This window comes from Trypanosoma rangeli (genome assembly GCF_003719475.1).
Source record: "Trypanosoma rangeli strain AM80 chromosome Unknown Tra_15.4_contig_00503, whole genome shotgun sequence".
NCBI lineage: Eukaryota > Euglenozoa > Kinetoplastea > Trypanosomatida > Trypanosomatidae > Trypanosoma > Trypanosoma rangeli.
In genome coordinates, this window is record NW_021706250.1 from 1 (window position 1) to 10,672 (window position 10,672).

The following is a 10,672-nucleotide window of genomic DNA, read 5'->3' on the forward strand; positions in this document are numbered from 1 at the left end:
AAAGAAAAAAAAAAGATGGGCGTCACCAGAAACGTATATGTTCGTTGCCGCCCGAACTGTCACGTCATCCTCTTTCCCACCCCCCGCTCTTTTCCGTCGGCGACGCAAGGAGAAAACAAACTTGTGTGTGGAAATTCACAATTCAAGTTCATCAGGGGTTTCCTACAAAAAAAAAAAAAATAAATAATAATAATCACGACTACAAAAACAACTACTACCACAAACTCTAATAAAAAATAATTTTTTTTTCTTTAAAAAAAAAAATAATAATAATGGGACGAGCCTACCCACTCCTTTGCCCATAAAGTTAAAAATTAGGACCCTGCAAAGCCCAGCCTTGCGTTTATCAGTTCATCTCGAAACACATTCATCTTCTAATTCCATGCACTCACCAATGAGTTTGCCCCCCCCCCCCTTTTTTTTTTTACTCCGTTCCATCAGTAGTAAGGCCCATTCGGTGCTCCGTAGTTGGAGCACGTTACACACGACGAATTTCCGCCTCAGGAAAGCGGACGTGTAGATTATTATGCGTAAATACATGACTCGGTGTCCACTTCACCCCATTTCATTGTTTATGCATACAGTTATAGCGCTACACCACACCGTTAGCCTCACCTTCAATTCACTCGACATGAGCCGCTGAAGCCTACACACTTGTTCTTTGTTCCTCAACCATTTTTCTACAGGTTTGTTTTCCATTCACCCACACAATCTTTCCTTCTCTCACTCTTCGTTTTAGTTATCACTCCCCCTCCTCTCCCACGCATTATGCTAGATTGCGGACTGTGTATACATGCAACACAGCGTCATGCACTTCCAAGTTTACCATTCTGAAAGTTGCTCTTGTATATATATATATATATACATACGTATATACCTTACTTCTCCGTATGCACCAACCCCGTTGATAAATCCACATTATCGTTTTGCCTTCAATTTATCTTTCTTTCCGTTTCCCACTCTTTTATCACTCACTAGTTTCCGCTTACTTCCCGCAATGGCACAATGCTTCTTATTATTGCCCCCTCACTCTCCTTCCATACGGTGCACAGCAGCCTGTTGCTCGTTGAATTGACGCAGCTTCTCCTTCTGTGAGTAGTCTGAAATCTGGTGCTCGAGCTCCTCCGGCACGTAGTACATCCCCCGCGAGGCGTTCACCTTCAGGTCGTAGCAGTAGCACACCAGCAGTGCTGTGGCGGCCGACTCGTACACGCTGAAGAAGGCGCGACTCAACAGAAGCGTCATGACGCCAATTACGATAAGCGGCATCACAAACACTTGAATATCCGTCGCAAGTTCAGGCATTTTGCAAAGGAAGTATGCAGAGACGCAGCACCCAGTCACAACTAATAACTCCACAAGGAAGGTCAGAATATTTATAAACCACGTCAGAAATATCAGTTCCACAGTGTAGCTCATAATAAACTGGATGGCACGGCAGGCCGAAATACAAAAGCCGTGTGAGGTCAGACACATCATCACAAACGCGTTGGTATTTATGACGGAAATCACACGCACAAAGTAGGCAATAAAACACTCCAAATAACATGCCATGCACCGAATCATGCCGGTGTCATGCACCAACGACTGTGCCTTTCTGACAAAGTAGGAGAGTACAAAGCGTATTGTCTGTATGATGGCAATCAAAAAGGAGCCAAGCGCCAGTGTTCCTGTGTGATAAAAGAGTGTCCAAAAAATCCCCTTGCAGACGCCACAGGTGGGTACACTCTTCTCAGCATTGTAAAGGCTCGAGAAGTACCAAAAAACGGAAACAAAAGCGATGGTGGTGAAGCACAAGGCATTGATAAATGTCATGGTCCAGAAAAATCCAAAGATATCGGCAATCAAAAAGTATTCTGTCGAGTGTTTAGAGTTAAGCACTTCCGAGGCAACTTTGAAAAATTTCGTATTGTTCAAGTCCACCAGTGGGGTACCTTCAAAGTAAAGAGCATCGGTGACAGGCACGAGAGAGTACGCAGTTCCACGTTCTTTGGCACTGCACAGGCATAAACCAACGAGCACAGACCATGCCAATAAAGCGATAATTACTACAGCAGCTCCGAACGGAAGTATAACCATCGTTGGAGCAGAACCCAAAACACGACCTGCTATTTGGATGATGGCGCACACAAGTCGTATTTTGCTACACAGCGCGAGAACAATAAATAAGTAGCAGATGGCCAGAAACCACAGTACGATAGCAAGCACAAGGAAGAGGCTGGAGTATCCCTGTACACCTGTCACCGGAAAGTAGGAACTATTCCCATTGGTTTGATATAACAAAAAGGCCACTCCGCCGCCACCGGCTAGTAGGAGAAAGAGACATACGATTATGAGCCATACCAAGATGCTGATGCAAAAACGAATCAGTACAATAAATACAAAACATGCCACAATACAAATGACTGCCTCGATGCCAATGACACGCCAACTATTTGCAATTTCATCTATCCCTTGCACAATAAACGTTTGCGCCTTCTCCAAGTACGGGGATGAGAGGTTGCTTTGCACCACCACCGGTTGCTTGATTTTTGGCAGACACTTACGCATGACGGATGAGGTATCATACACGGCGTAGATTCTTGAGGCGGCACTAACTGGGCCTCCATTCTTGGAAGTATCTCCATACGAGTACACCTGCATCTTCGGTAGATCCGGCCCACTTATATTGTTTGCCAACAGCTCCTTCAGTCCCTCCACATTCGTTTGAGGGCACTTCTTGACACAAAGACCGAGATTCAAGTAGGAGCTCATCTGGAATACATCCGTCACGTGCTTCACGATGGGCAGCGGATACCAGAGGAATTCGTTCTCCGACCAGTTCTTGCTCTGAAACGGAGCAACGGATGGTATATGGCTCGAAAAATTCGCCGGTCCCACACCGGTGCCGCAGGCGTACCCAAGATAATCGCTACCAAACAAAACGAGTCTCAGATCACCACCCTTAAATGCAACAACGCCAAGTACTGCAAAGGCAGCCAAGAAGCCTATGAAGATAATCAAAAACAAAACATCGGTACATGAACGGTTTTCCTCATACTTTTCGGGCAAGTCCGTTGTTTTGTTTTCACAGAGGCAGCAACAGCCACCCATTCGTTATGCTAATTGCAAAGATTCCAAGGAAACGAGAAAATTAATGAATCTTCGTAAAGATATTTCAGACCTTTTTGTTTCCTCCCTATGGAGGGATTCCTTTCACGCTTCCCTTTTGCTGTTGGATGTTATTGCACTTCCTCTTTGCTGCCTTTGCAAAAACCGTACAACTGCCAAACACGGAGAGAGTCTCTCTCTCACACACACACACAACAACAACAAAAAAAAGAGTAGATACAGTGATAGAATGAAACAAAAAGAAAAAAGGGGCAACCAAGACAGCATGCAGGCAAACATTACGGAAAAACAACAATAACAACACCAAAATAAGTGAACCACCAGGGAAAAATAAGAGGCAAAAAAGAAAAAAACACCCCACACAGGCGCAGGCCCAAGCACAGAGAAGGTAGCTCACTGAAGACAAAAAAGTTGCGAAAAAAAGCTCCGAACCAACTTCACCTCCCTGCAGCCTAAGCCCTCACCCTTTTTTTTTTTGCCCTTCCTGGATGGCAACTCACTCTCCTACTCCTCTCCTCACTAATAACGCGGCAACGACGGAATTCACCTGCATCAACAAGAGAAATCAAACAACAAAAAAGCGCCAAACTCTATTTTTTTTTCTTCGTTTCTTATACTTGTTTTTTTTTTCTTTTCTTTTCTATCTCCCCATTGTTCCTTGTCAACCAAATGTCTCGATCTCATCCTGCTTGGGGATGCTCCCACCCATGAGCCTCGAGAAGCAAAACAAGAAGAAATAAACAAAATACCACACACAGTTCAGTATCCTTTTTTAAATATATTATTGTCTTGGCTTCATTGTTTTGGCTGCAAGGTGGACCCCGTTTCCTCCCCTAATTGGTCACTCATATTCTCTCCGCCCCATATTACACATCCATATTCTTTCCTCCTCATCTTTTCGTTATTCTTATACACACACACACATATATATATATCTTTCAACCCTCCTCTCCGTTTACCCAGGATTGTGAGTCTTGTCGCTATTTAGCCCGTGTTGGTAGAAGCAGCAGCTTTTGCTGCGTGCTGTTCAGCTTCCTCCCGTTCCGCCAACAGCTTCTGGGTGTGCGCTTCCACCTGATCACGCAACGGGCCATTTTCAAACTCCAACCGGCGCAGAAAGGCGTCCTTGCCCCAGCTTGCCAGATGATCGTAGTCGTTCTTGTCCAGCTCCGAAATGTCCTCCTCCAGGTAGGCGGGATCATTGTAGTAACCCATGACGTAGTTTGTTAGAATCACAAGGTTTGGTGCCTTGCCCTTCTCAACAAACTCAGGTCCAAGGAAGGTAAAGTACCCCTCCACACGCTCCATCAATTGCTCACGTGTAAGGTTCTTGTCATACGGAGCCAAGAACCTTCGCCAGGCATAGTCGTAGAGATCCTCATCGGACATCTTTTCGTGAAGCTTCTGGGTAATGACCATGTAGTCCTCGCACCATGCAAGGTTCCAGTAGTCACGAACCCGCGTACCATTGCACAGCCGCGTGAGCATTGGGAACGTTGGAATGTTCATGCTGCGGGAAAGATGGCGCAAAGACTTGCGACGAATGAGTTCAAACTTGATAAATCCGTCGTACATCTCAGCTGCATGGCGAATCAATTTTGGGTCCCGCCAGACATCATTCTTCTCAAACAGGTCATCCCAAGCTTGCTCCTGCGTTTCGTTCCACGGATACGCGTGGAAGTCAAAGTGCCACTTTGTGTCTGTTAAATATGACGGAATACTGCGGTAGCGGTATAGGTCTTGAGCGTGACGCCATGCCTTGAGCTCCTCAGGGGTAGCATTAAACGAAGACGGCACCCATGTGTCATTGGCAAGCCAAAAGAGAGCCAGCGGAAGGGCGTAGCCACCAATCACCAGTACAGAACCAGTGCAGTGCACCATACGCCACATGTCCAACTTGTACCGCATAAGCTTCGCTATTTCCTCCTGGGAGACCTCCTTGCTAAGCTCCATATCGACCCACATGTTCTTGTCTTGTGAATGAAAACGCTTGTGGTAGTCGGGAGAGTACGTTTCGCTCTGTTCCACAAAGTCAGTGGGCCCATACTTCTGTTGACGATTGTAAATTCGCAACCAAATGTCAACGGCATCCTGTGTCTGTTTAGCAAACAGCGTAACACCAGAGAAGAAGTTCGTACAGTTCTTCTTCAAGATCGCCCAGCTACCCTGCATGGCCCCTAGCTGTTTATGTCCCGCGGTCTTCAGTAAATTTCCTTCCTAGCTTGTGTCAGTCGTAAAAGAGAGAGAGGAAAAGCAAACAAACAAACAATATATATGTAACAAAAAGAAGACGCCTCGATATATGTATGGGCGGAATTTCTTCGTTGCATAGATGAAGGCTTCTTTCAGCTTCTCGTCAAAACAATGGCCTGGCCCGCCGTATGACGACGTGCTGCAATGTCAGTTAAAACACCAGGCCAGAGTGCGCACAGACACACGTGTACACTCATCACACGCCCACAGACACACGGCTGCTTCTAGTCTCCACCACTTCGCTTCTCTTCTACCTCATGTGTATCACCACCATGACTGACGCCACCAAATACAACGGAGGCTCTCCATGCGCCATGCAACCGTTTGTCTTTTCAAAATGCTTCTATTTTGTTCGCCCTCGTGCATTCATACGCCCCCTCCCCCCGTTCAAGTTCATGTTTGCTTGTGTGTTTTTTTTTTGCTTTCATTGTTTTTCGCCGCTGCTGCCTTTCCCTCCCCCGTTGTTAGCCATATATTATATATATATATATATATATAATATATATATATATTTCCCCCTTTTTTCTGCTGCTGCTGAGAGACGTCATCGTGACCCCATTATCTCTACCCAACTGCCTTTACTCGCTATGCCTCGCCACTTTTCTCTTCCGCCGCCACTGCAGCCTCCTCCTCCTCTGGCTCATTGACTCCCAACTCTGATAGCGCCTCCAAAATCAGATTGGCATTCGAGAGGACAAAGTAAAGCATCGTAAAACCTATTGTCCACGCCACATACGTCCATCGTCCCTTTTTGAACACGTCGTCTTCTGACGATGATTGTTTGGACGCATCGCCGGTGCAGCTTTTATTTGTCCGTATTGTGTAGTAGGCACTGTACTCCTCAAAGTACATTTGCCGCACCTTCTCAATGTACGTCACGAGCGCCGGGCAGTCCTCCTTCAGCTGCCTCTGCAACTCCACAACAGCGGCAGGGGCATGATGGCTGGCAAAATCTGCATGGAGAAACGATGAAGCCGCCGCATACGCCAAGGCATCAGCACTACACGGCCGCTCCGTTCCCAGGAAAAATGTCCCTGCCCCAGAGGAATTTGAGTGGCTGACATGAAAGGCTTGTAGTGCACGTAGTCCCTTTTCCACCTCTGCAAGAGCCTCCTCTACACTGGAGTGCCGCCCACAACACCCACTGCCGTCTAGAACGCTGCTGCGGTAGTTCCCCTGCAGTCGCTGCAAGAGCGTGGCAACCTTTGGTTCAACGCCTTTTCGAATCGAGTGATTAAAAAGATTCTTGTCGCTATGAATGAGGTACACAAATGCCGGGAGCAGCGACTTCTCCACTAATACGCTCACACAGAGTGAAAGATGTCGCTGTTCGACTGACAGAACCTCTGCATCCACATGAAGAATGTCTTCCATAAGCTGCAAACACGATAGAAGGCCTGTCTCTCGCACCACTGTGCTGCCACTGCTGGTGGGAATTTCAAGAGCAACTGGCAAGGGGGCATCACGCTTCACAAAATGCGCCCCCACAAAGCGCAGCATGCACTCCACCGCAAGCGCATGTGGATCCGCCGTCGGAATGGCAAAACACGCCGGGTAGCGAAATAGTGTCACCGTGGGATATTCCTTTGTCTCGTCATGCGCCATCACGGCTTGGCGGGGTTATTTGTTATCCTGTGGCCTAAGCCCACATGCCCACACACACAAAAAAAAAGGCATAGAGGAAGAGCAAATACACACAACCAGCAGTAGAAACAGCATTTGAAAAGATAAAAAAAAGCGCAAAGACAAACACACACACACACAGAGAGAGAGAGAGAGAATAATTGCGCCACGAAGTATAACTGCGCAAAGCTAAGATGTTATAGGGTGAACGTTGTGTGGGGTTCCTCACAGTGAGATGATCGCGTCCTGCATTCACAACTAATAAGTTTTTTCTTTTCTTTTTTCTTGTTTCATGCATGCACATATACATATATATATATATATATATATATTTGAAAAATGCCTTCTTTACTTATCTTTTCTTTAGCTGCCGCTCCAGCGTTCTTTCGAAACACAAATAAATAACAATAATAATAGTGGCAGTAATCAAAGTGGTAGTGACGCGTGTCCTTGCAACAAGTTTCCCTCTCCAAGAAACACTTCACTAAACTCCCGCCTCACCTCGCTGCCCCTTTTCGTTTTTTTTTTTGGTTTATTCGTTGTTTTCTCCTTCCCCAATCTTCATTTCCTTCACGTCATTCCTCACCACTCCCCCCTCCCCACTCCGCTCACCGCCACCAGACCGTACAGCAAATTTCTTCCGTTTTCTTTTTCGTTTCCGTTTCCGTCGCGTCCCCTCTCTCACACTTGCCCCTAACTCCTTGACCGCTGCTCTCTTTTTCATATCCATCCGTCCACCCACTTATTTATATCTCTCCTTCTCCTTCGATTTCCTCGTCTGTTGCATGGGTGGAAAAAGCAACCCTTAAAAAACGGTCACTCAACACCGCCGAGTAGATGCGCAGTGAAAGCGCAAGACAGCAGCGCCAGCACAATAAACAAACGCAGGTGGGGGTGGGGGGTGGGGAGACAAAAAAGATAATAAAACGCAATGATGGAGTCAAGGAGCAAGAGCGGGGAATATTATTTCTTTTATTTATTTCCTCTATCTGTCTGTTGTTGCTTCCCTTCCTCTATGCGTGCAAACGGAACAAACAAAAAGACTCAGAAAGGAGTCAAACAAGGCGGGAAGAAGGCCGCCGGCGGCACGTGTTACATGCAAGCACTCACGCACTGCCGCCGCTGCCACGGATACGTTCACAAAAACAACAACAAAAAAAAATTTTATTTTATTTTTACTTCCTTTAAGGCATTTTATAAAAGCAGTTACCACAATGGTCCTTCTTCAGTTGTGGTTGAGACAGGGGAAGTAGGCGTGAGAAAAGAGAAATGGGCGAAGCATAGGCAAGTTTGGTCCTTATAATCCCCCGTGCGTGGTCGACGTCAGGCACGAGATACCCGTCCCACCCACTATATATATATATATGGATTGCCCCGATCGCGGGTTATTATACCCCACAAGCGTTTTCGCCTCTGTCTCCACCTCTCCCACCCGCCCCTACATTACATAATAGTAGAGGCACACACAAATCCAAGCATACCCACCTGGGCTTTACCACTCGGAAAAAAAAAAACATATATACATCCACCAAAGGACCTCGTACAGTGTGTAAGCCCACACCATAGCAGACAAAAAAAAAAAAAGATATCTTCCCGTGAACGCCCTTGTTCTTTTCCCATTTCTCACGTTCGATGTAATTGAATTCATTTGTCTCACACATTTCACGGCTACCCTCACGCATCTCCTCCAGGTGTTATGTATTCGCAAGATGCCATAAATAAGCGTTTGACCACTACTTTCTTTTGTCTTCGCGTTGCGTATTTTTGCTTGTGTTTTATTATCGTTACCAGAGGAGTAAAGAGAGCAGAGGAGAGCAATATGACGGCATGCCCCTGCCACCGTCGCCCGCTTCATTTTCCCCTTCACCGCTCCCTCTCCCCTTCCAAAAAACGTATCAGATAGAGGAGCGGCAAAGTGTAACAGCGCCCCCTCGCACCCATCCCATACGACACAGACTTCTTTGTGTTGACTCAATTTTTTTTCTTTCTCCTTTTTACATCTTTATTGGCGGTTTTGCTTTTATTTTTGGCTCGCCCCACCTCAATTCGCCCGGATCCAGAAAAAACGATCATGACAGGCCAAGGAGACAAAGCCATGCACACACACACAACAAAAAAAAAAAGGTTACTCTGTTTCCAGCTTTCACACACACCACAAATTTATATTCGTCTTCATCCCTCGTTCCCTAGGTGCGGCACTTGTTTTTCTCTTTTTGAAGCCTCCACCTCCCCTCATTTCCAAACACACATACACAAAATTGCATGAAGGAGGCCTCATGCCAGATACAACAAAAGAAAATAGTATCATTGTTATGAGCCTCGCACTTGCAAAACGTGGCAGTAGCCGTAGTAGTGACTGCCTGATAAGAACAGAATCCAAGGGAACTTCAGTGACAACCACCATACCCCATGCACCGCGCGCATGACAGTAAGCCAATCAGAGAATGATGTGTGGTGCAAGGAAATAATGAACAATGCAATCACCCATGCGGAAGAGAAGCCTAAAAAACAACAACAAACAATAAACGCAAAAAAAAAAACGTCCAAAAAACGTAATATATGTATATATACATATATACATGCATATACATATATATATATACATATATTCATAGAAGTAGAGTGAAACAAAAAAGATGCCACATAAACCACTTGGGGGGAGGTTGCTACATAGCCTTGCCTCTTATTGCACATTGCATCTCTCGTGTGGAGAGCGGTACTGCAAACAGGAGCGGATGGGAATATGTGGGCACTTGGTCAAAAAAGGCAGCGTGAGTCCACCGCAAAACTGCAATAGAAGAAGAAAAAATCGCATGATGATTATGATATTATAAATACATGGACGATATTATATATAGATATGTGTGCGGTTGCGCAGGGCAACACATATGCGTACAGGCATGACAAATAAATCACGCACCTCTTCCGCCTCCTGCGTTTACCCCGCCAACAGTGACAGCAGCTACCACTCACACGGAAGGAGAAAGCCCAACACGGGTCTTGATGGAACAAAAGAAGAAGAAGAAGAAAAAAAAAAAAAGACGACGACGGTGGATGGAGAACAAGCGGGGAATAAAAAAAGAAAAGAAACCCTCTCAGATTCACCTCAAAAACAAAACAAAACAAAAAAAAAGGAAAAAGGATTTAAAAAACACACACACACGACAAAAAAAAAAAAATTAACTCGATAACATCGGCTGAGCAGAAACCTACAAAACCAAAATAGCACCTTCAGCCAGAGATAGCAGCCTCTGCCGCCATCGTCCAAAAAGATTAAAAAAGACATACAACAGCAAGTCGTCGAGTAAAGAAATGAAGACGCAAAAAACAGGTAGAGATGTAGTTAACCGCCTTATACATACAAGAAAGAAGTTGAGCGAAAGAATATCGAGATAAACAACGAAACCACCAGACAAAAAAAAAAACAAAACAAAACAAAACAAAACAAAAGGAAAAAAGCAGTGTTGTGCACCATAATAGTGACAGTGAACGAAAGTAGTGAAAAACGTCAAGCGTGGCAAGAAGCAATTGCCATAACACCAACAAAAGGGCAACAAAAAAAGAAAAAAAAATTTACGGGGCCGAAAACAACAACAAGAAAAAACAGCAAAAAAAAAGTATACTAACCAAAAAAAGAAAGAAAAAAACAAAACAACGAATACATTTAGTGTGTGTGTGTTTCTGT

The 10,672-nt window shown here is 45.3% G+C and overlaps 3 protein-coding genes across 3 annotated transcripts, besides 15 other annotated features; all 3 read right to left on the reverse strand.

The window, feature by feature from the left end:
• Positions 1-166: 166 nt before the first annotated feature.
• Positions 167-193: a sequence feature (A-rich).
• A 653-nt stretch (positions 194-846) lies between these two features.
• Positions 847-876: a microsatellite.
• Positions 877-1,026: 150 nt separating this feature from the next.
• Positions 1,027-3,093, reverse strand: TraAM80_09043 (solute carrier family 44 protein member 2; the record flags this gene model as incomplete). Its single annotated transcript, XM_029385751.1, has 1 exon — positions 1,027-3,093. One exon carries the CDS (start codon positions 3,091-3,093, stop codon positions 1,027-1,029), a length of 2,067 nt encoding a protein of 688 aa, XP_029234390.1.
• A 607-nt stretch (positions 3,094-3,700) lies between these two features.
• Positions 3,701-3,753: a microsatellite.
• Positions 3,754-4,095: 342 nt separating this feature from the next.
• On the reverse strand, positions 4,096-5,283 carry TraAM80_09044 (uncharacterized protein; the record flags this gene model as incomplete). The annotated part of the gene is made up of 1 exon (XM_029385752.1): positions 4,096-5,283. The coding sequence occupies one exon, from the start codon at positions 5,281-5,283 to the stop codon at positions 4,096-4,098; it is 1,188 nt and encodes a 395-aa protein (XP_029234391.1).
• Positions 5,284-5,760: 477 nt separating this feature from the next.
• Positions 5,761-5,797: a microsatellite.
• A 37-nt stretch (positions 5,798-5,834) lies between these two features.
• Positions 5,835-5,876: a microsatellite.
• A 73-nt stretch (positions 5,877-5,949) lies between these two features.
• Positions 5,950-6,969, reverse strand: TraAM80_09045 (uncharacterized protein; the record flags this gene model as incomplete). The annotated part of the gene is made up of 1 exon (XM_029385753.1): positions 5,950-6,969. The coding sequence occupies one exon, from the start codon at positions 6,967-6,969 to the stop codon at positions 5,950-5,952; it is 1,020 nt and encodes a 339-aa protein (XP_029234392.1).
• A 140-nt stretch (positions 6,970-7,109) lies between these two features.
• Positions 7,110-7,128: a microsatellite.
• Positions 7,128-7,144: a microsatellite.
• A 145-nt stretch (positions 7,145-7,289) lies between these two features.
• Positions 7,290-7,319: a microsatellite.
• Positions 7,320-7,568: 249 nt separating this feature from the next.
• Positions 7,569-7,607: a microsatellite.
• Positions 7,608-9,490: 1,883 nt separating this feature from the next.
• Positions 9,491-9,528: a sequence feature (A-rich).
• A 22-nt stretch (positions 9,529-9,550) lies between these two features.
• Positions 9,551-9,601: a microsatellite.
• A 393-nt stretch (positions 9,602-9,994) lies between these two features.
• Positions 9,995-10,027: a sequence feature (A-rich).
• Positions 10,028-10,076: a sequence feature (GA-rich).
• Positions 10,077-10,095: 19 nt separating this feature from the next.
• Positions 10,096-10,166: a sequence feature (GA-rich).
• A 237-nt stretch (positions 10,167-10,403) lies between these two features.
• Positions 10,404-10,437: a microsatellite.
• Positions 10,438-10,672: the final 235 nt, after the last annotated feature.